This window comes from Rhizopus microsporus (assembly GCF_002708625.1).
Source record: "Rhizopus microsporus ATCC 52813 unplaced genomic scaffold scaffold_6, whole genome shotgun sequence".
NCBI classification, from domain to species: Eukaryota; Fungi; Mucoromycota; class Mucoromycetes; order Mucorales; family Rhizopodaceae; genus Rhizopus; species Rhizopus microsporus.
Window position 1 is genome coordinate 550680 of NW_019671921.1, and position 23728 is coordinate 574407.

General features: G+C 37.4%; 15 protein-coding genes across 15 annotated transcripts; 4 read left to right on the top strand and 11 right to left on the bottom strand.

The window, feature by feature from the left end:
* Positions 1 to 1959: 1959 nt before the first annotated feature.
* Positions 1960 to 3103, top strand: RHIMIDRAFT_312730 (uncharacterized protein; the record flags this gene model as incomplete). The annotated part of the gene is made up of 3 exons (XM_023614826.1): positions 1960 to 2339; positions 2387 to 2532; positions 2578 to 3103. The coding sequence occupies exons 1-3, from the start codon at positions 2130 to 2132 to the stop codon at positions 3101 to 3103; spliced, it is 882 nt and encodes a 293-aa protein (XP_023467266.1). The 5' UTR covers positions 1960 to 2129.
* Positions 3104 to 3216: 113 nt separating this feature from the next.
* Positions 3217 to 4497, bottom strand: RHIMIDRAFT_236613 (ribonuclease H2 catalytic subunit RNH201; the record flags this gene model as incomplete). The annotated part of the gene is made up of 6 exons (XM_023608590.1): positions 3217 to 3385; positions 3435 to 3787; positions 3838 to 3925; positions 3979 to 4105; positions 4153 to 4224; positions 4275 to 4497. 6 exons carry the CDS (start codon positions 4495 to 4497, stop codon positions 3217 to 3219), a joined length of 1032 nt encoding a protein of 343 aa, XP_023467267.1.
* Positions 4498 to 4829: 332 nt separating this feature from the next.
* Positions 4830 to 5253, top strand: RHIMIDRAFT_250728 (uncharacterized protein; the record flags this gene model as incomplete). Its single annotated transcript, XM_023610749.1, has 2 exons — positions 4830 to 5085; positions 5141 to 5253. The coding sequence occupies 2 exons, from the start codon at positions 4830 to 4832 to the stop codon at positions 5251 to 5253; spliced, it is 369 nt and encodes a 122-aa protein (XP_023467268.1).
* Positions 5254 to 5320: 67 nt separating this feature from the next.
* RHIMIDRAFT_121652 (uncharacterized protein) lies at positions 5321 to 5901 on the bottom strand. Its single transcript, XM_023605413.1, has one exon. The coding sequence runs from the start codon at positions 5812 to 5814 to the stop codon at positions 5443 to 5445; it is 372 nt and encodes a 123-aa protein (XP_023467269.1). The 5' UTR covers positions 5815 to 5901; the 3' UTR covers positions 5321 to 5442.
* A 254-nt stretch (positions 5902 to 6155) lies between these two features.
* On the bottom strand, positions 6156 to 7560 carry RHIMIDRAFT_291256 (uncharacterized protein; the record flags this gene model as incomplete). Its single annotated transcript, XM_023613798.1, has 3 exons — positions 6794 to 7560; positions 6459 to 6587; positions 6156 to 6397 (listed from the first exon to the last, which is right to left on the bottom strand). Exons 1-3 carry the CDS (start codon positions 7509 to 7511, stop codon positions 6156 to 6158), a joined length of 1089 nt encoding a protein of 362 aa, XP_023467270.1. The 5' UTR covers positions 7512 to 7560.
* Positions 7561 to 7900: 340 nt separating this feature from the next.
* RHIMIDRAFT_236617 (uncharacterized protein) lies at positions 7901 to 8618 on the bottom strand (the record flags this gene model as incomplete). Its single annotated transcript, XM_023608591.1, has 2 exons — positions 7901 to 8413; positions 8457 to 8618. 2 exons carry the CDS (start codon positions 8616 to 8618, stop codon positions 7901 to 7903), a joined length of 675 nt encoding a protein of 224 aa, XP_023467271.1.
* A 33-nt stretch (positions 8619 to 8651) lies between these two features.
* RHIMIDRAFT_236618 (uncharacterized protein) lies at positions 8652 to 8990 on the bottom strand (the record flags this gene model as incomplete). The annotated part of the gene is made up of 1 exon (XM_023608592.1): positions 8652 to 8990. The coding sequence occupies one exon, from the start codon at positions 8988 to 8990 to the stop codon at positions 8652 to 8654; it is 339 nt and encodes a 112-aa protein (XP_023467272.1).
* A 383-nt stretch (positions 8991 to 9373) lies between these two features.
* Positions 9374 to 9805, bottom strand: RHIMIDRAFT_236619 (uncharacterized protein; the record flags this gene model as incomplete). Its single annotated transcript, XM_023608593.1, has 1 exon — positions 9374 to 9805. The coding sequence occupies one exon, from the start codon at positions 9803 to 9805 to the stop codon at positions 9374 to 9376; it is 432 nt and encodes a 143-aa protein (XP_023467273.1).
* Positions 9806 to 10778: 973 nt separating this feature from the next.
* Positions 10779 to 13246, bottom strand: RHIMIDRAFT_279789 (NDE1, mitochondrial external NADH dehydrogenase). Its single transcript, XM_023612866.1, has 18 exons — positions 13045 to 13246; positions 12945 to 12992; positions 12872 to 12889; positions 12799 to 12813; positions 12682 to 12742; positions 12592 to 12624; positions 12444 to 12541; positions 12340 to 12387; positions 12135 to 12284; positions 11995 to 12080; positions 11751 to 11940; positions 11639 to 11695; positions 11499 to 11592; positions 11372 to 11434; positions 11263 to 11321; positions 11178 to 11210; positions 10914 to 11124; positions 10779 to 10859 (listed from the first exon to the last, which is right to left on the bottom strand). The coding sequence occupies exons 1-18, from the start codon at positions 13217 to 13219 to the stop codon at positions 10817 to 10819; spliced, it is 1482 nt and encodes a 493-aa protein (XP_023467274.1). The 5' UTR covers positions 13220 to 13246; the 3' UTR covers positions 10779 to 10816.
* A 676-nt stretch (positions 13247 to 13922) lies between these two features.
* RHIMIDRAFT_279791 (SET domain-containing protein) lies at positions 13923 to 15770 on the top strand. The gene is made up of 7 exons (XM_023612867.1): positions 13923 to 14234; positions 14292 to 14381; positions 14449 to 14460; positions 14525 to 15024; positions 15095 to 15169; positions 15222 to 15397; positions 15452 to 15770. Exons 1-7 carry the CDS (start codon positions 14210 to 14212, stop codon positions 15726 to 15728), a joined length of 1155 nt encoding a protein of 384 aa, XP_023467275.1. The 5' UTR covers positions 13923 to 14209; the 3' UTR covers positions 15729 to 15770.
* A 227-nt stretch (positions 15771 to 15997) lies between these two features.
* RHIMIDRAFT_236622 (uncharacterized protein) lies at positions 15998 to 17791 on the bottom strand (the record flags this gene model as incomplete). Its single annotated transcript, XM_023608594.1, has 6 exons — positions 15998 to 16136; positions 16198 to 16772; positions 16828 to 16860; positions 16922 to 16988; positions 17044 to 17556; positions 17610 to 17791. The coding sequence occupies 6 exons, from the start codon at positions 17789 to 17791 to the stop codon at positions 15998 to 16000; spliced, it is 1509 nt and encodes a 502-aa protein (XP_023467276.1).
* Positions 17792 to 19603: 1812 nt separating this feature from the next.
* RHIMIDRAFT_291260 (uncharacterized protein) lies at positions 19604 to 20277 on the bottom strand (the record flags this gene model as incomplete). Its single annotated transcript, XM_023613799.1, has 1 exon — positions 19604 to 20277. The coding sequence occupies exon 1, from the start codon at positions 20180 to 20182 to the stop codon at positions 19604 to 19606; it is 579 nt and encodes a 192-aa protein (XP_023467277.1). The 5' UTR covers positions 20183 to 20277.
* A 112-nt stretch (positions 20278 to 20389) lies between these two features.
* Positions 20390 to 21352, top strand: RHIMIDRAFT_121773 (ribosomal protein L39e). Its single transcript, XM_023605414.1, has 3 exons — positions 20390 to 20561; positions 20855 to 20958; positions 21012 to 21352. The coding sequence occupies exons 1-3, from the start codon at positions 20559 to 20561 to the stop codon at positions 21058 to 21060; spliced, it is 156 nt and encodes a 51-aa protein (XP_023467278.1). The 5' UTR covers positions 20390 to 20558; the 3' UTR covers positions 21061 to 21352.
* On the bottom strand, positions 21314 to 21826 carry RHIMIDRAFT_250736 (putative autophagic death protein Aut7/IDI-7; the record flags this gene model as incomplete). The annotated part of the gene is made up of 4 exons (XM_023610750.1): positions 21314 to 21344; positions 21398 to 21455; positions 21511 to 21741; positions 21793 to 21826. 4 exons carry the CDS (start codon positions 21824 to 21826, stop codon positions 21314 to 21316), a joined length of 354 nt encoding a protein of 117 aa, XP_023467279.1.
* A 473-nt stretch (positions 21827 to 22299) lies between these two features.
* RHIMIDRAFT_236626 (uncharacterized protein) lies at positions 22300 to 23720 on the bottom strand (the record flags this gene model as incomplete). The annotated part of the gene is made up of 2 exons (XM_023608595.1): positions 22300 to 22476; positions 22530 to 23720. Coding segments are annotated over 2 exons (1368 nt in total), but the record flags the coding sequence as incomplete, so codon positions are not given.
* Positions 23721 to 23728: the final 8 nt, after the last annotated feature.

Consider the following 23728-nt stretch of genomic DNA (forward strand, 5'->3'; position numbering starts at 1 on the left):
CAACTAAGGCGCCAGCGGAACACACGACTACATTCACTACGAGCTATAGGGAGCCAAAAGAGAGAGCTTTGAGTCAGTGAGAGATGACAGGCAGATAGGAGTTTAGCAGTGAGACCTTTGTAGAGTTGAGTATGGCTATCTGTTACGAACTGATGGCGGAATTTCTTTAAACTTGTGGCGATCAAGATAATTAATTGAAGGAATATACTTTTGCCAGAGAGATTCTTTTACTTGTCGTCCTTTGTAACATTACTTGACGCATCTTTTTGCCACTTGTTATTTCAATATTTCAGATGAGTAGTTTTTCGCAGGTAGTTTTTGAAAATGGAAAAGAAGGATTGAGAGATGAGCAAGGCAGTGAACTGATGGAAGTTAATGATATAGAGGCTCAAGTTAAGGCTCTGGCTGCGGTGGATCAGTATTTGTATCGTCAACTGAATGTCGAAACTGAATTGGCAAATACATTCTCAAAGCTTAGAAGAGCCTACCACAGATACTATGCTGGCCAAGAAGAAGAAAAAGTACATTAACTGCTCAAATATGATAAGATGAACTTCATTTTACATATACTGATCAAAGCGCCTAAAAAAAATTGCGCCAGTAACGAGAAAATTTAATATTCATGAAAGACCAGGCCAGCGCTGATGGGATCAGTACAAGAATGATCCAGATTCGTTTTTCTTATAAAAAATTCGAGAAAACCGCAAGAAGTTAAATGAAAAGCATGAAGACTTTTTGGTAGCATTGCTTGACAAAAATCCCTCTATCAACATTGATCAGGCCTTAGATCAGTCAACTATTAATTTCTAGGGATTGAACATTGGAAAGTCAGCAGTTTATAAGTTCATTACAAAGGATATAGAGTTTGCGTTCAAACGAGCTGGATTTCACAGTTTAAAAAAGAAACGATGAGGGTGTAATTCAGGTAAGACATGAATGGGCATGGAAAGTCGCTAATTCAGATATGAATTTTTTCAGAAACTGTGCTTTCATTGATAAGTCTGCTTTCATATAAGCATGAATCGTGGAGGAGCTTGGGCTCTAAAGGTTGAGAACACCAGTGCTGTTTCCCATACCATATTAGGAACAATTTCGGTTTATGCAGTTGTAAACGTTAGTGCTAGAGTCCCATGTGAACATACCACTCAAATTGTTCCTGTAGAGGTTGGTAAGAAGAGAAAAATTGACAAAAAAAAAAGACTTAACAACCAAAGCCAAAAGGAACAGCGACAAACCACTATTTGCGCTTCTTGAAAGACTCTTAATGTCATCAATAACTTTGAATTATGCATAGCTCTTACCTTGTTGTGGACAACGCCCCATACATAAGCGAGCTGATATTCAAGAAATGGCCGAAAAGCGAGGTTATAAGCGTGTGTATTTGCAACCTTATTCTCCTGAGTTGAATCCCATTGAGTAATTTTGGTCGGTTATCAAGAGTAAACTCAAGAGACATGAGATTCTCCAAGAAGAAATATTACAATATTATATTATGGAAGCTTGTAGCCAAGTGCCTCAAAGCCATCTTTATGGTTTTATTAAGCGCTCTCACTCACGTTTGGAAGGTTTTTTTAAATAGTAGAAGCCATTTAAGTCCGTACAGAGCTAAAGCTTCTGATAATCTTCATCCGCTAACTTTTTACTGCTAAACAATATACCACATTTTAAAAGCTTTTATATAAGATTATTGACGCCCAAATTTAAGAGCACATAGTCCATAGCATAATGTATATCGCTAAGAAAGCAGAGATGGGTAGAAAATGTGAAACGACAGGTGGCAAAAAGATGCGCCAAGTGATGTTACAAAAGACGGCAAGCAAATTTTTAAAATACGAAAGTCAAATCAGGAAATCCGACGAGTTAGACTAAAAAAATCGACGAGCAAAAATACAGAAAGCAACAATTTGAAATGGAAACACTGTACACCATTTTCAGAAATTAACGTCGTTTCAGGGTGCCGTATTTTGTATGTTTTGTATTATAAATAATTAAATTATACTGTCTATAAGGCTACGGCCATACTTACAGATATTGTGTAACGTGGATATCTTCTCGTGTAACTCCAAATTTTTTATATATCAAGCTCGCCTTCTCAATTTATTTTGCTATTTTTCCTTGGTCATCTAACGATGGAAGCATTTGCTAATTCTACCTTGACTGACATCACTCAGTTAAATTGGCTCGAAACAAGATGGGAGCAAATGTATGAGGGTCGTAATCCTCTCATCGTTACTGGTGTGTTTGCCTTCTTGATGCACGAAATTGTTTATTTTGGTCGCTTCATTCCTTTCTTAATCTGCGACTTCATTCCTTATTTCCAAAAATACAAATTACAAGAGGTAAATGAACCTATTTATGCTCTAAATGGAAAGCTAATTGATAATAGGCTAAAGTAAATACGTCTGAAGATTATTGGAATTGTACCAAAAAGGTGCTCTACTCTCATTTTATCTTTGAAGCTCCATTGATCTTTTTCTTCCATCCTATGGCAACCTTTTTGGGTATGAGAGTATCTGCACCTTTCCCTGCTTGGTAAGTTTATCAGTTATATAATTGATGTGTAATAACCGTCACTAGGCAACAAATGTTACCTCAAATTGCCATTTTCTTTATCTTTGAAGACTTTTATCATTATCACATGCATCGCTTCATGCACTGGCCACCATTTTACAAGAAAGTACACAAGATTCATCATGAGTATGCTGCACCATTTGGGATTGCCGCTGAATATGCTCATCCTATAGAAACGATGATTTTGGGCTTTGGTACCATTGGTGGTCCACTTATCTATCACGCATTTGCTTCCTACATCTTTGATTTAGGGCCCAAGTGGGACCTTCACTTAGTTACCATGCTCTTCTGGATTGTTCTCAGACTCTTCCAGGCTATTGATGCTCACTCAGGTTATGATTTCCCTTGGTCCCTTTGCCATTGGGTTCCTTTCTGGGCTGGTGCTGAACATCATGACTATCATCATCAAGCGTTCATCGGAAACTATGCTTCTTCATTCAGATGGTGGGATTATATTTTTGGAACAGATGTCAAGTATCGCGCTTATCGCAAACGTCAAGCAGAAGAACGCCGTAAATTAAAGACAAATTAGATTCATTCATATTCCCCTCCTTTTCTTTCCTTCATCTCCCTCCCCTCCCCAACTCTTAGATTTTTTTACTATAATAATCACTAATAATAAAAAGGTTCTTTGTTTTATTTTGTTTATAAAAGTTTGGGTTCAATATCCAAACTGAAGCTTTGGATCACCTTTCCTCGTCTATGATGGTTATACTTGGCTGCTCTTTTCCTTTTTAATGCCTGTTTAGCCAGTTTTTCTTGCATTGCTTTTATTGCTTGTTTTGTCGTTGGTTCCTCATCTTCATCCTCGGACCTATCATTCTGTTGAGTATGTTTTTATATGCTCCTGAATCTATTCATACCATTCAACATGTCTTGTTTGGTTCATTCGATTAGAAATCGTCTTCCAGCTGAATCTCATGATACTAGGAAACCCAAAAAAGGCATCTTCATTTGCGTCCATCCATTTTATCGTATTTGGATCTGATGGGTAACCAGAGCCAAACTCCTTGGACACAACACCCTCAAATCCTGGTTCTGTCCATAACCAATTTTGCACATATTGATCTCGAGTCACCTTTGCGCATATACTTGCAGCACTTACAATGGGGTATAATGCATCTGCTTTTGGTTCGACGGTTATACCAACACCAGGGAAAAAAGAGAGTAACTTCTTTCTGTAGGATTCTGATGGACCAACAGGATCAACATAAATCTGAGACATACTTTAGCTCTCTCTCTTTAAACTGTTATTTCTTTTCATACCTCTTCAATGTTCACTTTCTCTTGTATAACTTGTTTAATAAGCTTGATAGTCGCATCATGAGCCATTTCGTTCAAATTATATACGGGACTAAATATATAAAGTTTATTACATACACCCGAACCACTTTTATAGTTACTTACCGACGAAACATGTTTGTTGATATGTCTCTAGGCGATATCACATACACTGCCCATCCAATCCAATCCTTATTTTCCTCAATGATCTTGGCAAGCTGTGATCGTTTTTCTTCAGTCAACTTTTTTGAATCTAACTAAAGAATAAGTTCTTGATCTCATAACATGATTCACATCTACCATCAAATCCGAGTTTCTTGAGTTCTTGGTGACGAGACAAGGGACAATAACATACAGCATAGACCATAGGACCTTTTTTGTATAAAATAAGCACATGATAATCAACATTGTATTCTATTTACCCAAGCATGGACCTCTTCCGGCTTCATCTACGCCCAGGACACATGGTTCGTTCACTTTATCTGGTCTGTTCTCTGCTAGTAATACCGGAACAGGACTAGCATACATATATGACTTTGTCAAAGGAAGCTTTACTGAAGGTAATAACACTTTACTTAGAGCGCTTGCTTGTATTTTGGTTTCCATTGTCTCAACTAAAACTGATTCTGTTGATTCCTTTGTCATTGACTTTTATAAATATTATATACACACGTCAAGAGAACAAGAAAAAAATAAAAATAAAAAAAGGGACGTGTTTCTCGTGCCCTTTTTTTGACAGTCCTCTCCCTGCCCTCTTTTCTCTCTTTTTTTTTTCTCAACCAATGTTGTTGTCTAAATTAGCAAAGAGAATATACAATCCAAAAGGATCATGCCGTACTTTTGATACTATAACAAGGACAGCCAATCAACCTGTCAAACGATGGATTCATTCCAAACCAAAAGAGTATAACGGCATCAATAATCTAGCACACCATTTCAAACAACAGGATCATTTCTCATATTTCTTAAAGTACATGATGTGGACAGTATTTGGCTCAACTGCTCTTCATCTTACCTGGCGTAAAATGGAATACAAGGAACATAAGGAAAAGACACAGCACAAAATAAAGGTATTGCAGGAAATTGTGCAGACGTTGGAAAGAGGAGGGGTGGTTGATGATAACCTGCGGAACGAAATAAAGACTGTGTTACGAAACGAAACCTCCTTGTTAAGAGACGAAAAAGATGATGAAGAAGAGGAAGAAGAAAAAGAAAAAAGTGTTTTAGTGAAATGTAAGTGCTACTTACTATCTATGTCACTTCAAACGGAGTTAACCATATTAAATAGTACTCGAGTCTTCTTCACCAAAGACAGAACCGTCTTTAGAAAAGGAAGTGACATCTGAAGAAACAAAAGAGGAAGGAAAATGGTTTGAACAAAAGACACCTGTTTATTTATAGACTTCATACGTTTAAACAGATTTTTATTTATAAATAATTGAAAACCTCTAATGGGCACACGATTGTAATATTACATCTTTTCCACCCGAGGCAGTTCAGAAAGAAAGGATAGTGGTAACTAAAAAACCCTTTTGGGATCAAGGGTAAAAATGTTTTGAAAGGAGTGAATGGGATCAAGTGTAAGATACACTAGTGAGAAGGAGAAGAGAGGAGCCATTTTAAGAGCCTTTGCCCGAGGTGAGTGGGCGGGATAGGCGGAAGTTTAGCGTGATGTAGGTAATCGAGTTCATATAGGATTCTGCATATAGTTGACCAGTGGATGGTCCACGAAAGTGTTGTATTAGGAGAGTGAGGTTTCTTGGTAGGTAGCATATTTAAAAGGAAGGACAATGGGTCAGAAATGGTTTGGGGCATCATGAGTCTACGGTGCATCTGGAGACAGTGTATAGTATGGACTTTTGTGAAGGATTGGCCAGGGTGCCGGGGACAGGTTTTGTATCGACCGTCAGGGAGCCAGCCAAGACACCAATGTATGCAGCGATTTCTTTCAGACTTGGACATAGGTAGTCATAGGACAGGATCGAGTGAGATAGTTGGGCGGCAGTGCGTAAGAAGAATGGAGGCATACGTAGATCGCTTATTGTTGAGGTTGTCTTGACGGTATTCTCGTTGCATCGACCGTAAAGAGCGACGATCCAGGGATTCTGGGTTGGGGGGACATCTCTTCCAAATGGAAGACCTATAGAGCTTGTACCATTGGGATTGACTTCGAAGTTAGCGGATAAGTGGAAGAAGATGGTGTAACAGAACATCTTCTGAAAGAGTAAGGGAGCGTAGGAGGAATTGAGGTCGCAGAGTATAAGCACGTTCCTGCATGGTTGATAGCTTCGACATATGTAGCATTACTGTGATGGACGATGTGTTAGAGCCGCCGAAAATCCGACGCAAACAGACGTTTTGGGCATCTTCCAGTTGTTTGCTAAGGAATGTTGTGATCCTGGTAATGGCCAGGCCGTATTCCAGTTGAGCACGAACAATGTGGCTGTAGAAGCAGTACCAAGGAAAGGAGAAAAGCCTTTAGGGTTAGCACCAATAACTGAGAGTTGGTTCATAGTAGCAAGGGCTTTGGTCTTGTTTTGATTGACTAATGCGACAGCATCAAGATACTGAGAAAGGACAGGAAGGGTTGACTAACAGGGTAATACCAAGACTACCTCGATTCTTGATTGATTGAATAGGTTGACCATAAATATGAAATTGCTGCCAGGATGTAGGATACTTGTTAGGTGAGAGGAGCCATGATTCGGTGATTAAAAGAACAGAAGAGGATTCAGCTAATTTAAGGAGTGGCGAGATAGCTTGTTTTGGTAGACCCGTGGCGTTGAATAGCGATATGCTAATCGTGATCATTATAGTTGGGAAGTGGTATCCTTGCGGTCTGAGAGAAGCATAGCGACGTCCCCATCAGTATTGAAGACATTTGTTGGGTTGGTGACTTTAGTAGGAAGACTTTCGTTAAGAACAAATTTGCTAATCCAACCTTGATTGTAGAAATAACGGGCTACAGCTGCCTTGACTGGGGTGCGGATATAGGTAAGGGCTTTCTTCACGCGATCACTATGGCGCATAAGGGCAGAGCCATCGCGTTCTTCTTTAGAGCAGTGTTCATATTTGTGGTCCATGAGGATTGAACCGTCGCAGGGGTTGAAATCGTCCTTGGTGCGTACCTTAAATTTTTGGATGTGGGATTTCAGTTCAGACGCATAATCGTTGTGGACAAGGAGAGCCACAACATTGCGAGTAGGGTAATGAATGTCAAGAATGCGGCTATTGCTAATGTCCAGTTGATGAAGACGGCCTCTCAATTGCCCGACGGGCACACGGGCTTTAGTCGGTATATAGACATACTGAAAACCTTGGTTCTCAGAAGGTGGTTGTAAAAATCGAGCAGCAGTTTCCTCACGTTGTACTCGACGTTGTTGACGCTTTTCGAGCATGGAGGCTTTGATACTATTGAGCCGGGCTGCGTCTCGCCAAGGAGGGAGTGGTTGGGAGGAGGGGTGCAGAGGTGGGAATTGAGGATCATTTAAGTCAGTAAAGGACTTGGAATTAGCAGAAGCTTGTTGGTTACGCAATGCTTGGATTTCCTCGTGAGCTCGTTTGAGTTCAGCTTGGGTCTGTTTAAGGTCGGCATATAGTTTCTCGAAGGTAGATTGCAAATCGGCTATGGTTACACTGGGTGCCAAACCATTGTTCATGCAGTCATTTCAGAAAGTGAAGTCGCTGATTTTGAGTTTGATGTCGTGCAAAAAAATACGTGTTCAACAATGATGTCGACTAAACCAAAAATAAAGTCGTAACTCATTCTGCTAAATGTTTCGCTAAATACCTCAATAAAGAGAAGGTATAAGGTTGAATCCAGTGCAAAGTAGGCCACCTGGCCACTCTTTTTTTTTTTACCAGCGTAAAATGGGCTACCTAACCCTGGTTATTTTATTTTTTTGATCTGTGAAAAATGTCCTGCTTATAAATAAAATGGTATTGAGGATAAGAGTGGATAGATATACATGATAGGAGTAGTAAACTTTTTTTTTTTTTTTTGCTGGTTGATGTGGTGACTACAATGCTGTTGCAGCTGCTGCAATAACTATCGCGATCGTTTTACACATTCTCTCCGACATCGAAATTTGTTGAGGATCTTGATGTTTTTGAGCAAGTCATAACGAGAATATACTTCAACCTTATGACCAATATTCATTACCACTTCTCGTATGGACTTATTCAAAGATATGAATAACCTGATATCATCAGGATTGGTCGATAATCCGGCATAGTCAATTACCACAAGGCGAATTTGTCGAGCGGAATTTGTGATCTTGGTGATTAAGTCCTGTGTATTACCAGAGCAATCGTCGAAAGTATATGGTGGAGTTGTTGCATCCCGTTCGGTAATTGGGTCGTTGGCAGAAGTGTTGCAAGACACAAATACATCTTCACATAAGAGCTTCGTCTTCATCTTGTAGGTTTGGAGATTTACTAGCTTCTTTTTGGTTGTGTCAGGTTCATCGGTATTTGGTCTTCGTTCGTAACCAACAGTACATTTGGTGGCCATCGACGATTTGACCAGTGATCTATATTCCTGAATATTTGAAAGATCATCCTAAGTAAAATCTAATCAAAATAAGATACTTTCCTGGTATTACCTCTGTAAACTTTTTTGACGATATTGAGCAATCGGCCACGTTTTCTTTTTTTATTAGATTGCTTTCGAATAGTTGTACCCCATGAGCCACCTTTTGACAGCTAGGCGAAAAGGTCATCTGATGTGACAGTATCATCTGGAATATAAACTGAATCGAGGTCATGGACTTCAGTTGCCGAAAGAAAATACTCTTCCGTTATGCCTGGGATAGGTGTGGAAGGCATAATCTTAGCCACAAGATCAAGAACTGCTGATCGTGATGGTGGATGGAAACAATAAAGGATTCACTACTGTTGCTATCGTTGCATTGTTGTTTTTGTTTAGTATCTTGTGGGAGACGCTGGTATCTCCAAGGCTCCATGTTCACTTTCTTTGTTGAAATGGCGACTGCAATGGTGGGATCGCCATTGACTAACGTAACAGGTTCCAAACCAACATCTTTAAGTTGCTGTAATGCTGAAAGTTGATTCTCCAAAGCGATTTCGAGTCCGTAAATCGAACAAGCAGCATTAGCTGCAGATAATATGATTGACATAGGCGGTAAAAAAAAAAAGAGTGGCCAGATGGCCTACTTTGCACTGGATTCAACCTTATACCTTCTCTTTATTGAGGCATTTAGCGAAACATTTAGCAGAATGAATTACGACTTTATTTTTGTTTAAACATGACATTTTATTGATGGTCCAAATGAGCGCAAAAATAAAATAAAATAAACATCCGCCCGGACCCGTTCAATCCGTTTGGAAGTGAATGGTAGCGAAAAAGCCCCTTATGGGTACAAGGGTAAAAAATGTAAACGAAAATTAATGAGTAGGGTTATCGATAAAAAGTTAAATGAATTGCTTTAACCATACAAGAAGCTTTTGACCATGGGGATGCTTAGTAGAGATCAATTTGTTATGGTGTAGTTGATCTAATTCATGTAGTAGGGAGCATATAATCGGCCATCGTTGAGACCAGGTTAGAGCTAGGTTTGGGAACCAAAGGGCGTAAAGGAAGCATATTCAGAAGGAATGACAATGGATCTCGTATTGTTTCAGGCATGAACAGACGTCGATACATATCAAGGCAACTAATAGCGTGACTCTTAGATAGCTGTTGCATTGGGTGCTTAGGACATGTTTGAGGTTTGCTACCAGGAAGCCAGCCTAATCTCCAGCGTATACAGCGACTGCGCTCTGACTTGGACATGGGCAACCAGAGTATAGGATCCAGAGAAATTGATCGACGGCAGCTAGAAAGCAATTTGAAGTTTCGGCATCGTTGGCGGATCTCTAGATTCTGTTGCAAAAAGCGCTGTTTAGCAGCTTTGGGTGAGCGAGTATCGGGTTCATCAGTAGTAGATAGCATCGATTTCCAAAGCGATGTACGAGAGAGAGCGTACCACTGGCTTCATCTGGTATTGCGGATATAAGATAACAGACAAGTAAGCAGTGCGTCTTCTGTCAAATATAAGGAACGAAAGAGGAACTGTGCCTGTAGTATACTGGCTCGCTCCGACATGAGAGGAAGCTTGGACATGTGGAGCATAATCTTAGAGGACGCTTTACCTCGAGCACCGTAGATTTTCTTGATGCAACTATTCTGGGCTTCCTCTAGAGTATGAAGTTAAGAGATCGTGAAGCGATTGATGGCTAGACCGTATTCAAGCTGAAGTCGAACGATGTGAGCGTAAAACTTAGTGCAAAGAAGTTTGGAGAAACCGGAAGGATTCACACCAACAGATGACAGCATGTTCATCGTTGCAAGAGCCTTACGGGTATTACGTTGAATTGATTCCTCTGGATCGAGGTGCCCGCCCGGTTTAAAGGGGACGCCAAGGTATGCGAAAGATGTTTCTCTTGGTAATGGCTGATCGTAAAGGGTATATGTAATTGGATCTGTGCTACTGTCCAAGATCACGCATTTAGATGGATTCCATTTGTATACTATGATTTTCGCACTGCCGCAGTAAGTCAACCATATTTGAGCGTTCGGCGATGAGGGCTACATCGTCAGTATAGAGTAGGCAATTCAGGGACGGTATCATTTCCAGTGGTGACAAGCTAGATGGAAGAGCTTGAGTGCGCAGTTGAGCTGGTAGTTGGTTGATGTATATCGAGTAAAGACACACTGAGAGTATGGAACCCCGTAAAACGCCTGTTTTTGGACGAAATCGACGAGAAGTAGTATTAGAAAGTAAAACTTCGATTTGGACATCATCGAAAAGATTACGTAGTAGGCCCAGTAAAGGAGAACGACTTTATTTTTGGATCAGTCGAACATGAATTTTTTTGCACGACATCAAACTCAAAATCAGCGACTTTACTTTCTGAAATGACTGCTGGTAAATTTTGTCATTTATTTTTTCAAAACAAAGTTTTAAAATCGACTTATATCACGGCCAAAGCTCCATGTTAAAAACCTAATGTGTTGCATTAATAAATGTATAATAGAGTATTTAAGAACAAATATATACCAATGATAAGCAATTAGCATCTTGTTACGAGTATTCATGCTCATACTAAAGTAAGCAGATCTCCAAAGAAGCCAAGCAAGATGCCCTGATTTCTTGGCTGATCGATGCACTGACGACATGTCCAGTAATGCTTCTGATGTTCCAATATAGGCCATCATGCCTTTATTTCTAAACTTGAAGTCTGATATAGGCGAATTTACGCTGTTAAGGGCTAATAGTAATGAGTTAAGAACTATACATACTAGATTATTTTTAATATAGTACCTTTACTTAGATATCCAGCTTTCTGGGTAGCAACTAGAATAAACAAGAAACAATAAATATTGAGTTTTGAAATATGAGGGTATACCTTGTGCTGTTGCAGGAAGATCATTGTCCTTGATAGCTGCACAGTCACCAATTGCATATCTATATATAAAAGAGTTACTAGAAAGTATCAGTACAAGTTTAATACGTACACATTGGGGTAAGCAAGGCCTGATTCCCTATCAATTACTTGTAGTTTTCCATTTGTTAATATCCTTTTTATATACAAAAAAAAAAAATGAGAAATTGAATAGTATTGTTATTAATTATTGCCATTACCTTTGCTTCGAAGCATCCTTTGCCAAAGAAGAAAGTGATTTAACCAAAGGATTTTGCATTAAACCTGTTGACCAGACCAATAACCCATATGGAACTTTACATTGTTAGCCTTTCCCTAATGATAAAATAGCAAGTGTTACCTTTTCCTTCCTCTTTGATGATGACATGGTTCTTTGTCACCTCTTCAACATAGCGTTCTGGAAGTAAAGTCGAGTTAGTAAAAGCATGTGTTCCTTTAATGAAATATATTACGAGTCTTTATTTTTATGCCCTTTCTATCAAACTTCTTGTGGCAATAATCAGCCAAGCGAGAGTCAAAGGATCCCAAGATGTTAGGAGCAACGTCATAGAGAGTCATTCGAATGAAGGGCATCAGGGTGGGATACAAACGCGAAAGGTCATTGGCAATAAAGTCATATAGCTCACCTGAAAACTCGATTCCCTAAGAAAAAAAAATTAAGTATATAATGTATATAGAACAAGAAATCCTATTTACTGTGGGACCGCCTCCAACAACGACGAAATGAAGAAGATCTGCCTTATCTTTATCCGATACGCCTGGTTGTGATGCATTTTCAAAGCCTTTTTTTGTGTAATAGCGTGAGTATTGGGAGGAATGTAATATCTGATACTTACACTCGATAAGCCTTTTACGAATCTTTCTTGCATCATTCACATCTTTTAAAAAGAAAGCATGATCTTTTACACCAGGGATGCCAAACGTATTTGAGTAAGAACCAACGGCGATAATCAATTTATCATAGTCTAGTGTAAAACGCTTTTGTTCTTTTTGGTTCAATTGGAAGATTAGATAAGTTGATATACTTTAATGATAACTTACGGATATCGTCTACATTGTAAGTGCAGTGAGCAACACGACTGTCAAGGTCTATTTTTGTAAATCCTTGGATTAATTCTTGCTATTACAGATCTACTTGGTTTTACCTATTTCGTCACAGTAGGCTTGGTGATACTTTATGTTTTTAGAATAGCTTCTGACTGGTTCAGTAATACACCTAAATTCGAGCGTGCCCACGGACGTGCTTTACATAAAATGTGAACACAGATCATCATTTTCATATTCATGATTTACCTTGCAAGTAGAGGAGTGAACACAAAGTAATTTCTGATCGCAAAGTGTGTGTAAATGAAAAAGATACTGATAAGAGACTTTGGAAGTTACCTTGGAGACACTACGGATACATCATATCTTTCCTTGTCTAAATCCCTCATCAGCTTAAAGCCTTTTTATATACAGAGCGTTAGTATTTAATAAACAATATAGTTTTTTTCTAGTTACCTGCCCATCCTGATCCTGTTGATATTATACAAGATTGTTATTTTTTATAGTAAGTAATAAAGGCATATATTACCTAGTATAATCACTTTCTCTATAGTTTTAAGTTAGACAACAAACCTTTAACCTTTGTTTTTATCTATTTTTACCTTTTGTTTCTGCAGAAACACTTGACTTGGTTTGGAATGATTGCTTCACTATATAGCACAACGCGTTAACTATGATATCAAAAGCCAGTAATGTAATTACATTGTTGATGTAGAGGAATATGAAGAGAAGGTCTATTAGTAGGTAAGACACTACTGGATGAGCTCCATCGTTTTTGTATATCCCAGTTAAAATATCCATAGGATCTCTTGGAACGTAGAGTTAAACAAGACAAAGGATATCGCTTAGGTATAAAACGATAAGGTATTTTTTGCATTTTAATAACAAGAAAAAAAAGAGCTACTATTATATGAACATTTATATATACAAGCGTAGATTTTTATCTATTTGTGTGTGCGTGTGCATATATGCAATGGTTGATGCTTACCGCTGATAATCTATTTTCATTTATAATGTAAAATAGGAAATGTCATTGAAAGCATATGGCATCTCGGAAGTGTCTTTTAGGTTACCCCATGACCCAGTGCGGTTAGGAAACATTGGGTGGGGAAATACTCATCCAGTGGAAATTGCCCCATTTTTTACATGGTATAATGAGTACATCTTGTTCTTTGTAACGGATCTAGGCTTGCCAAGTATAATGAGTGTGAACAAATGGGCTTGGAGTAGATACGACGATCATTGGTAGATATTATCAAATAGGAATACAGTATTGTCATGATTGCTGATCTGTGCTACAAAAGGGTGTAGACTACATGAAAAGATAAGAATATCTACTTGGTGGTTCCTTGGGTATTTTTTTTTGGAGGCACAAATTATCATCCCTATGCTGCTCTTATTCCGAGTCTGAAACCAATAGAGTAAGACAACTTTTATACAATACAAAGTGTTTAAATACATGATATATAAAAAGTATCTATGACAACATATTAGATATTGTATTTTCTTAATGAGCGCTAGTGATCTTGGGTACTTTATCTTTGTTTAAATAAAGAATTAATGATTCATTCACGATTGACAACATTTGAAAGAATATAAAACTCCCTCTTCCCTTTCTCTGTTTTTTCTTTTCTTTTATTATCAACTCAAGCGCAATATGTATCAACCGTTTCCTGAATCTCATTATTCTGTTCCCAAGTTCCCTCGTGATGGTGGACCTAAACAATCTTCTGGTTGCTGTATCGTTTCTTAGAACCACTGTCACCCTTTAGTCATAGTTTGTCACTTTTTTGTAACTCAGTGACTTTGAACTTGCTTGGTTTTCTTATTTTTTTTTTTTTTTTGTATTATTTCTCTTGTCTGTCAAATGAACCATTCAATAAAAGGAACTGGTACCTATTCTCTTTTTTGTTATAGAGTGTAAAACATGAGTAACTAAAATCGACAAGCTGTACACGATAGAAAGTATGAAAAGTTCATTCAGTGGTTAAACAGCAATGCCTTTCCAGAAACGAAACTGGCTTTAGCCAACTTTCCGAGTAAGAAACAGAGATCTCACAAGTGTTTCTTATATTAAATATACCCTATTTTCAATGAAATAAATAGATACCGGCCGAGGTAAAATATAGACCAACAAAGACAGCAATAATTCGTTATTAAAAACAAAGGACTTTTTTTCAAGGTATGATGGCCACAGAAGACATTGAAGCAGGAGAAGTTATTGTTTCGGTACCCAATAATTTCTTGATTACGGATGAAAGCTTGATAAAACTTTATGGACCTCATTCACTCAGTTCTCACCAAATGCTGGCTTTACATCTTGTATTATTATCAAGGGACAAGCAGTCATGGTGGAAACCTTATGTCGATCTGTTGCCAATACATTTTAACACAATGCCAGCCAAATACCCCAAAATACTGTTTGATCATCTTCCTGCCTCTCTCAAAGAAGAGGTTCAACAACAACGAGAGAATATTCATGCCGATTATCTGACTTGTCAGAAATTTTTGAAATCCAAGTTTCCGACACAGCAAGAGATGAGCATCAAGGAGTTTGAATGGGCATGGCTCTGTGTAAATACTCGATGTATTCATATGACGCGTTCTGATCATTCTTCAAGTGGCGGAAGTATTGCTCTTGCACCTATGCTTGATTTCCTAAATCATACGACTGAAGCAAAGGTATATATACATGCATATTGAATAAAAACGATAGAATAATGAAACGCTTACCCCTCCCTATATCCATTAGACTGAAAGTGGATTTAACGTGAGAACCCAGTGCTTTGAGATTAAAACTCTGACACCTTATAAGAAAGGGGAACAGGTATACAATCAAGTAACATTGTGAACATCCTGATGATTAAAAGCTCTAGTAGGTGTTTATTAACTACGGGCCTCATGATAACTTGGCCATGCTGAGAGAATACGGATTCGTGTTGAAAGAAAATAGCTACAACTTTGTATTACTCGATAAAGAAGTTTGGTCTCTTTATTCAGAACTAGAGTCCAAAAGAGGATTGACTATCAAAAAGGACATACTAGAAGGATCAGGGTAATGGCGTGCTTATTATTACATATGTCTCCGTTTGTTAATTTCTGTGTATAGATATGCTGGAGATTATAGCGTCAAGAGAGGGGAAATTTCATTTCGTCTGATGGCCGCATTAAGGCTACTTGCACTGAATGGAACAACTGAACCCGGCTTCGATAGACGTGTCATGGATTGGCACGATGTAGTCATGGGCCAAGATGATATGATCAGTGTCGATAATGAAAGAAGAGCCTATATTATGCTTCAGTCTATATGTAAACGTGTAACCAAACAAGCAAAGGATGAACTTGAATTCCTTTCGGTAGGTCATAACAATATACCCTTCATATGATACTCATACAATGTCCGTAGACAATTTCAAAGACACATCCTCAAGAACAGATTCATCCCTTCGCATTGTATTTTTCTATTCAAATTTGGAAAGAGTCACTGGACATTGTTGAACAGGCTTTAGATTATCTATCAGACAAACTAACACGTATCTAACATAATGAAACAGGATATCCTTTATTGTAAATAGGAAATAAATAGTATATTTACATAGAACGCATAATTAAGCATGTGTGTGGGGTATATTGCATTCATATAAACCTGTTTTTACTAAAAAGATCCATAATATCTTGATACCTTAAAGTTGTACTGTTTATCATAATCACTTCCCGCATGAAATGACTTGAAACATGGTTTGCAGAAGAAACAAGGAGAATGTCCACTAATGATGTCGCCCTTCGTGATGTACCTATACATAAAAAGAATGAGTAACGTAAACACATTGACCATACAAAAAAATAGGCGCATACGAGGCAGGATAAATAGTACACATGCTACATTTGGCTCGCTTGTACATCAAAGTACGTGTTGTCTTTGGAAAGCCCTCGGTGGAGTCGTATTCACTAGGTGTCAGCAGTTTGATATCTTTGATCATAAATACATGCTCACAGTTGCTATTGTGAACATAGGCCAATGGGCGATTTAGCTGCAAGGCTATATCCTTTAGGCATGTATCTTCCATACAAAGCGCATTATACTTGAGCTTGCTTTTGTCAACTTTCTTTTTATCAAGCCACTCGTTAATTATTTTCTCATATACTTCTTTTGTATTCTGTTCGTGTCGAGCATCAATGTAGAACGTGTGATCCATATAAAAAAAGCTAGGTACTAGTTTTTTTTTATCTTTATCAAACAGATGCGCCTCAGCCTCTGCATTGTTATCATTGTCGTCTATTTCAGTTGGAAGGTCAGAGAAGCAGCTTATTGTGTCTCTTAGATCGCATAAACTGTGTGATCCCAGAATTTCGATTTCTTGTAATTTCTTTGTGTAGCTATCAGGCACATAAAAAAGCACAGTGATTACTGTTTCGTTTATGTCTGTAGGCTACCGATAAGAGGGTCAGACATTAGATAGGGGTGAAATGAACTTTGTCACTTACATTGACATCTTGGGTTGTGGTAGCTGAAGGGAGCTACAGAGGGGAGGACAATGATATTTTAGTTATATTATTAGAATGATCTATCTTTGCTTACTTCAGGCATTAAAGTAAAAGAGTAATAATCATGGTATCTAGCTAACAGCGTATATGCATCGACCACTCTAAGATAAACCACATGTTACAAACTTTTTTTAGATATGTAACAAGTCTTATTACCCCACTGATCTTAATGCGCTCTGCTTTATCTTTTTTGATATATCGTTAAAGGCCTCTTCAAGCTCAGACGTACCTTGAGAACTGCTTACTTCAGAAATGGCAGAAGGCGAGAGTGGCTGTGAAGATACGTTGATGGGTGTATTTGGAATAGAAGTATATGCAGCCGGAGTGCTAGCATAGCTGACGGATGTCCCGTTAGCACTGGACATACTTTCCTCTCGCATGAACTTTCTTCGCTTAGGGGCAATGGGGTTAATATACACTTTATCACTTTGAACTGTTCCTTCAAATAGTTCTAGAATGGCAACATCTTCATCATCCATTATACGTGTTGACGAAACGTCCTTGGCTTGTGGTCTTTTTAAAGTAATAGCATTGAAATTAGGCCGAATACGGACAGTTCTTGCGTGTAATTTCTTTACTATGAGATAGTTATCCAGAGAAATATATGGGAGTAGATCTGGATCTTGAAATGGTTCAGAACGTACAGACAGATCACTTTTAGGCTCTAATCTAAATATGTAGTCAATATATTATAAATATGTATATGCACATGCTTTAGTTACTTTAAGTCGCTATATTTCTGTTTTTTTGCTTTAAATTCTTCACTGTTCTCTATTTCAGCTTGTTGTTCAAATAGATCATTGAACTCATTCAGCAGATTACTTGGTGTTGTCATTTCGTCTATAAATACCACAACTTGAAGACAAAAATTTTTGGAATGGGGCTCAACGCTACTGGCTGACATTAAAATTGGTCAATGGACCAGAGGATAAGCCAACAATGAAGGATATCACCCGCCCACCCACTCCTTATCAAGACCTCGCTCATCAAGATCAAATAATAACTATATAACATTGTATTTCTTTTATTGGTTTTATATCCTTCCTTGTTGGCTCCATCCGACCGTCACATAAAATTCTCCATAGATTTCATTCGACGGAGAATGACCGCTTTAAAATATTTATATGAGTAAATCGAAAAATGATTATCATTGAATGTCAGATTTTTTTCTTAGGTGAACGACCCCGCAGAGTCTTTGTGCTTTGTGTAAGTCCTGTAGAAACCTAACAGCCATTAATATTAGAAGTAATATTATTGTTTACTGACCTTTTTCTTCTTAAATAATTAGTAATCTCAAAGTTTGAAAAATGCTTTCTTAATCTGTTTATAGTCTAACTTTGTTACAATATTATTTTGATATTTCTATTCAAATATACTAATTATTTGCTAATAAATATTTGAAATGAAAACACTTTAGTATTTTTTTATCCTAAATATTGTACTGAGGGGAGAGATGATCATATTGAATAATAATCAATAGAAAACAACTTTTCATGCACAGTTTTGACTGGCGATCAAAGCGATTTAGTTATTAGAATTATTTTGTGCTTTAAGCGCTTAGTAGAGGATCTCCCAGATGAACTCCTTACAAGTACTATTAAGGAATTTGGCCATTGTACTAGCTTCCCTCAATCAGCCATCAAGTCTTTGTTTGACAATGCTAAAAAAATGTCATTTTTACATGGACGAACATGACGATGTACTGTGTGGTGGTTTTTATTAAATGAAGCACCTGAAACCTGTGGGTGTAAGTATAGATTAACTTCAGAAAAAGTATTACGATAAGCTGTTCGGTTAGAAAACTTAGTGTTCTTATTTAAAACCTTTTTTGTTGGATTCAGACTTGTTGGTCTCTTTATTGAAATTCTGATCCTTTTATACCATTTACAAGTTATCAGAGTTATCAAAAGAAGTCAAGTATTATTAATACAATTGCTTTTACAAAAATGAGCCACGAACAGCGTAAGGCATTCTATCTTGATCCATCAAAGTAATCTTGCTACGCCAACTAGTTCAATTTCTTTTACTGGAAGGGGCCATAATCGACTTCAGCATATCAAACATATCTTAATTGATTTAAACTTGGTTTGGGTTGTGGCACTGGTTGATAAACTCAATCGGGACAGATAGCCTAAACCATAAAAAGTAGTAGCTTACAGAAATTCAAATGGCTAGCATAAACAATAGAAAGTCCTAGATGTTGGCTCCGCAGTCCTCAGAAATAGACTTTGAGTGTTCAATCCATCCCTTACAACCTTTTTTTGCTACTTTTCCAGTCGATTCGTATATAGATCTGTGAGACGATCATCTGCTGTCAATGGTGTTAGAAGAACACCAGCTTTTACTTTTGATCAAAATTCCTCAATTAGATTCAAGAAAAGAGAATTTGGTAATAAACATATATATTTATGTCCTCGTTCTTCGATTAGTGCTTGATTGCTTTTAGCTTATGAATAGGTGCATTATCCATAACAATATACTGACCTTTTATATTATCTAGTGTGTTCATTTCGTTGGTTAAGTAGGCCAAGAAGTGCTCAGCTCTTGTTCCAGCTTTATTATTTATTTTTACTTCCTTATCATCTGCTTTTCTTTTTTTAAAAGAAGCTGATTCTGGTTTTTAACAATCGCTTTTCGCAATGCTATTACTCTGTCGGAATTTCTCGCTGCTGGTGCCTCTTCAAGTTTCTTTAGAGCAATATTATGTTTATGTACTCTAATTTCTCAGTTTTAATTTTAACTCATCTAATACAGCAGTAGTATTCTTTTTGACATAGTCAACAAAAAATTTAGAATGCTCCTTAGTTAACTTTGAACAAGATCTTCCACAAGGTTTATTATAAGTCCCTGGAAGTCGTTTCTGCGAATCATTATTATACGTTTTTACATAATTTTGGGCAGTATAAAGATTGATTCCAGAGACTAAAGCTGCATCTTTGATAATGAAGCCTTCTTCAATGATGAAATCAAAGAGCTTTTCAATTTGTTCAACAGTACATTTCCTGTAAGAACCTCGGGTTTTGGCTACAGGAGTCTTGTTCTTTTTCTTTAATGACATTGACTCTGCAAAAATAAATACATCTCCAAATGAATTTTCATTGATTTTTTCTGGTGCATCAGCATCCATAAATTCATGCACACAAGATAATGAATTGCCAGTTTGTTTTATTTTCTCAGCCCATTCTTTACTCAAATTAAAATGGTCATTTTCAGTTTCCCCTTCCTCAGTTACTTCCATATCATCATCAGATGAAGTATCCATATCATTATCTGAAGTAATCTCTCTATTAGTCATAAACTCGCATGTTTGTTATAACATTTGAATTAAATAAAAAAGGTAATTGAATCACTTGCAGCCTTTTGGGTTATTTATATTTTTTTTTTTTTTACCTTGACGCAAATATATTTTTAATGTCAGTGCAAAAGCTTTCTAATCCTAACGCAAATTCATATTCAAAAAGCAGTATATTCAATCTGCTTCAATGCTACAGCTTAAACAGAAGTACATGTCGACTGCATCTGGGTGGTCTTTTGCAAGATCTGATTGATGCTCCGATTAAGGAAGTTGTTCGGGGTTACAATGTGACTGCGAAATATTTGGGACTATTCCGGCTTGGTATCAGAGTGAGAGGAGAGTTCTTCCACTTGAACAAGTAGAAAGCCTTATCCAAATGGTATGTAAAGATGAACAGCCCACAATCCATTCTTTTGGTATGCATCCATGTAAAAGAGGAGTATATAATGTGCGTATATGGATGGATGGATGATAAATGATGTTGACAAAAAGATATTCAATCAGTAAAAGAAGTGGATGGATGACGAAAGAGGGAGGAATGAATGCATCAATAGTGAAACGACATTATTATATACTCCCCAGACTGCATGACATTCCAAAAGACAGTGATTAGAAGGCTATATAACATGTATGCTTTGTGTGGAATGGATTCTAACCTGCTTTAATATATAGCCTTCTCAAAAGTCTTTCATCACCAAGGTTAAGCTCGGCAAGGCTAAGAAGCAAAACCGCCCTTTGCCCCACTGGTTCCGTCTCAAGACTGACACCAAGATCCGGTAAATAAAACAATTAAATATTTTAAACAGTAAAACTAACGATGTAAATATAGCTGGAACGCTAAGCGTAGAAACTGGCGCCACACCAAGTTGAACATCTAAATGATTAAGCAACAAGAGGAAGTAGTTGAACTTTATTATTATTATTCAACATTTAAGTGTGTATGAAAGCTGTAATAAAGTATATAAATTCCTTTCTACAACAAAAACCAGAAAGAACAAAAAAGAAAGAGGGAAAAGAAAGGGGAGCTCTTGACTGGGGGTTTTTTTTACAGTTGTGGTTGGCATGTACAAATGTATGAATGCATAATAATATATAAAAGTGTGTGTGTGCAAAGCTAGATACAATATATGATTACTGACCAAATGTATTTTCACCAGAGTAGCTAAAAATACATATATATAAGTGAGGGACATAATCTGTATATAAAAGACTTACGTTATGTACAAAAAACCATCGTCGTCTTTATGTTCTTCATATATAGAGCTCATGAGAGCTAATATAAAATGTTTAGAAAAAAAAAAAAGAGATAAATAAGATTATTTTAATACCTGCGGCAGGAGGTAAAATCTCATTAACGAATATAAAGATGGCTTTCTCTGGGTTTAGTTTGATTCTTTTTCGAATGACATAAACGAATTGACCCACAGTGAGGTCTGCTGGAACGAGATATTTCTTCTTATCTATCGTCGGTATATCACTCTTTTCAACCTTTTCACATATGACTGGGATTCGATCGGGATACTTTTGTCTTATACGATCTGCTTCTGCCTTTCTTTTTTCTAGAAAGTAAAGCATTATTACTATATTCATTAGTCGCTTTCACAACTTACCAAATGTATGTTCGCCCTTAAACTTTGATCTCATTCTTATATATTAAAGAGAAAAAAGAGAAAGAAAAAAAACTAAAAAGTGAAATATAAATACTTGGAATCATATCCGCGTGAAAAATGTCACGTTATGAGTGAATGATAAGGACTGATGATTGGATATAAACAATACTTTCAAATGTATTAATTAATCATTTTCCAGAATTGAACTTGTATTAAAAAGAGATGTATGCCTTTTTTTTTATCCAAAACTATTTACTCTGCTTCATAGGATGAATAATAAAAATAGGCTTGTTTTTTTCAAAACACATAGTGTGTAACAGTAAGATCAGGCACAGATCAAGTCGCCTTGACCACTTTTTGTATCATGTGTCCCACTTGCATCATAGCATACCGCAGCATGATACGCCATCACTTTTTTTAAAGTTTAAATATTTATGCCAGAAATTGTATGCCACAGTTTATAGAAAAAAATTCACACTTTAATACAGAAAAAATTTATGTAAAGAGTTATGCATTAACTACAAGTAATATACGCGAGAGTCGTTCAATAAGGGCAAGATGAATAGGAAAACAGTTGTTGTTAGATGGCATGATATTCACAAAGGATAAATCATGGTATTTCTTGATTATGTCTCTTAATGTGCTGTATGCTGAATGATTGGTTTGATTAAAAACTAAATGTATCTATAAAGAACTAAGTATACACACACACTATTATAAAGAATTTCCCTTATTACCTCTATAACTGGTAGGTTACAATTAAATAGTTCATGACATGAATTTTCTGTAGGTAGTGGAGTATGGATCATGTAGCCACTGGCTAAGGGTATCATCCAGCTCTCTGTAGCAGAAATCGGGTTCATGGTTAAGGTAGCAAGAGATGCGCGTTCTCTTTTGGTGGAATAAGCAACGCGATGATTCAGTAGCAGCGCCTTTGTCTGACCTGCTCCATTTTCATCAACTGAAGATACTGGCTTTTTATGATTAAATCCTGATCCCATTCCTCCTATGCTTCCTGGATTCATCATGGCTTGAGCGCTATTGTTGCTTATAGGATCTATGCCAATGCCAACGGTCGATGATGCAGATTCATTCGCATGACCGCTTGGAATCGGTGAAACATGTAACGGTGATTCAAGGTCTAAACACACAATGGCCGCTTTCTCTTCTGATCCAGTACAGTTTAGCCATGCCTTTAGTTCATCTTCAAACATGAGACCAATCTTTGCTATCACAAACGTCCATGAATATCCTGTTCGCTTAGAGATGGCTTTGGTGCGGCGCCATGCTTCTCCAAACATGTCCTGTCGGGTTTGATTGCCGAGACGACTGTCCAATGTTGCGTATTCTATTAGTTCTCCATTGTTATCAGTCCATACAATAATCATCCATCTATCATCAAAGCTAAAGCAGTAACCTATATGTAGCACAGCATGGCCATCAAGTATGGTAGGAAAAGTGGGAAGTTTCTTCTTTAGTGAGTACTGTATGTTAGTCGGTACCGGCTTCGGTAGCACAAAGGGAGGTGCATAGATCTCAGCTACTAAAGGTGCATGATCAGAGAATCCATTGCGTTGTCTTGTCACAATAGCATGGCATTTAGTGTAGACAGAAAATGCCATCTCTTTCAGCCCAAATTTCAAACATCCGCCAAACGAGGAGGGTCGTAGGACGTGTTCTGCGGGAACAAGTTGCATAACAGGCTTTGAGCCTGCAGCCTTGACGTTAGCACGACTGTAGGCTTCCATCAACCCGCCAAAGCACCGGGTAAGCTGAATGTTGGATGATAGGCTTGTCAGAGGGTTAAGCAAATAAATGACATGATAAACGTTTTCGTTAGAAGCATTTCCCAGAGCTGCACCCAAGTTTTGACATTCCGCTGCATAGCTTCGAATCTGTTGATCCTCAAAAGATTCATTAGGTAAAGATGCTATAG

Excerpts from the sequence above, each read along its gene's own strand:
- RHIMIDRAFT_279789 (XM_023612866.1), bottom strand. The coding sequence starts at position 13,219 with ATGCAAAAAATACCTTATCGTTTTATACCTAAGCGATATCCTTTGTCT. Across the intron at positions 12,993-13,044 it reads TATTCCTCTACATCAACAAT|TGAAGCAATCATTCCAAACC; the intron begins GTAATTACATTA and ends TGTGCTATATAG. Across the intron at positions 11,593-11,638 it reads CATCAAAGAGGAAGGAAAAG|TTCCATATGGGTTATTGGTC; the intron begins GTAACACTTGCT and ends AACAATGTAAAG.
- RHIMIDRAFT_121773 (XM_023605414.1), top strand. Across the intron at positions 20,959-21,011 it reads AAGACTGACACCAAGATCCG|CTGGAACGCTAAGCGTAGAA; the intron begins GTAAATAAAACA and ends ATGTAAATATAG.
- RHIMIDRAFT_121652 (XM_023605413.1), bottom strand. The coding sequence starts at position 5,814 with ATGTCCAAGTCTGAAAGAAATCGCTGCATACATTGGTGTCTTGGCTGG.
- RHIMIDRAFT_279791 (XM_023612867.1), top strand. The coding sequence starts at position 14,210 with ATGAACCATTCAATAAAAGGAACTG. Across the intron at positions 15,170-15,221 it reads CTTATAAGAAAGGGGAACAG|GTGTTTATTAACTACGGGCC; the intron begins GTATACAATCAA and ends AAGCTCTAGTAG. Across the intron at positions 15,398-15,451 it reads GACATACTAGAAGGATCAGG|ATATGCTGGAGATTATAGCG; the intron begins GTAATGGCGTGC and ends TTCTGTGTATAG.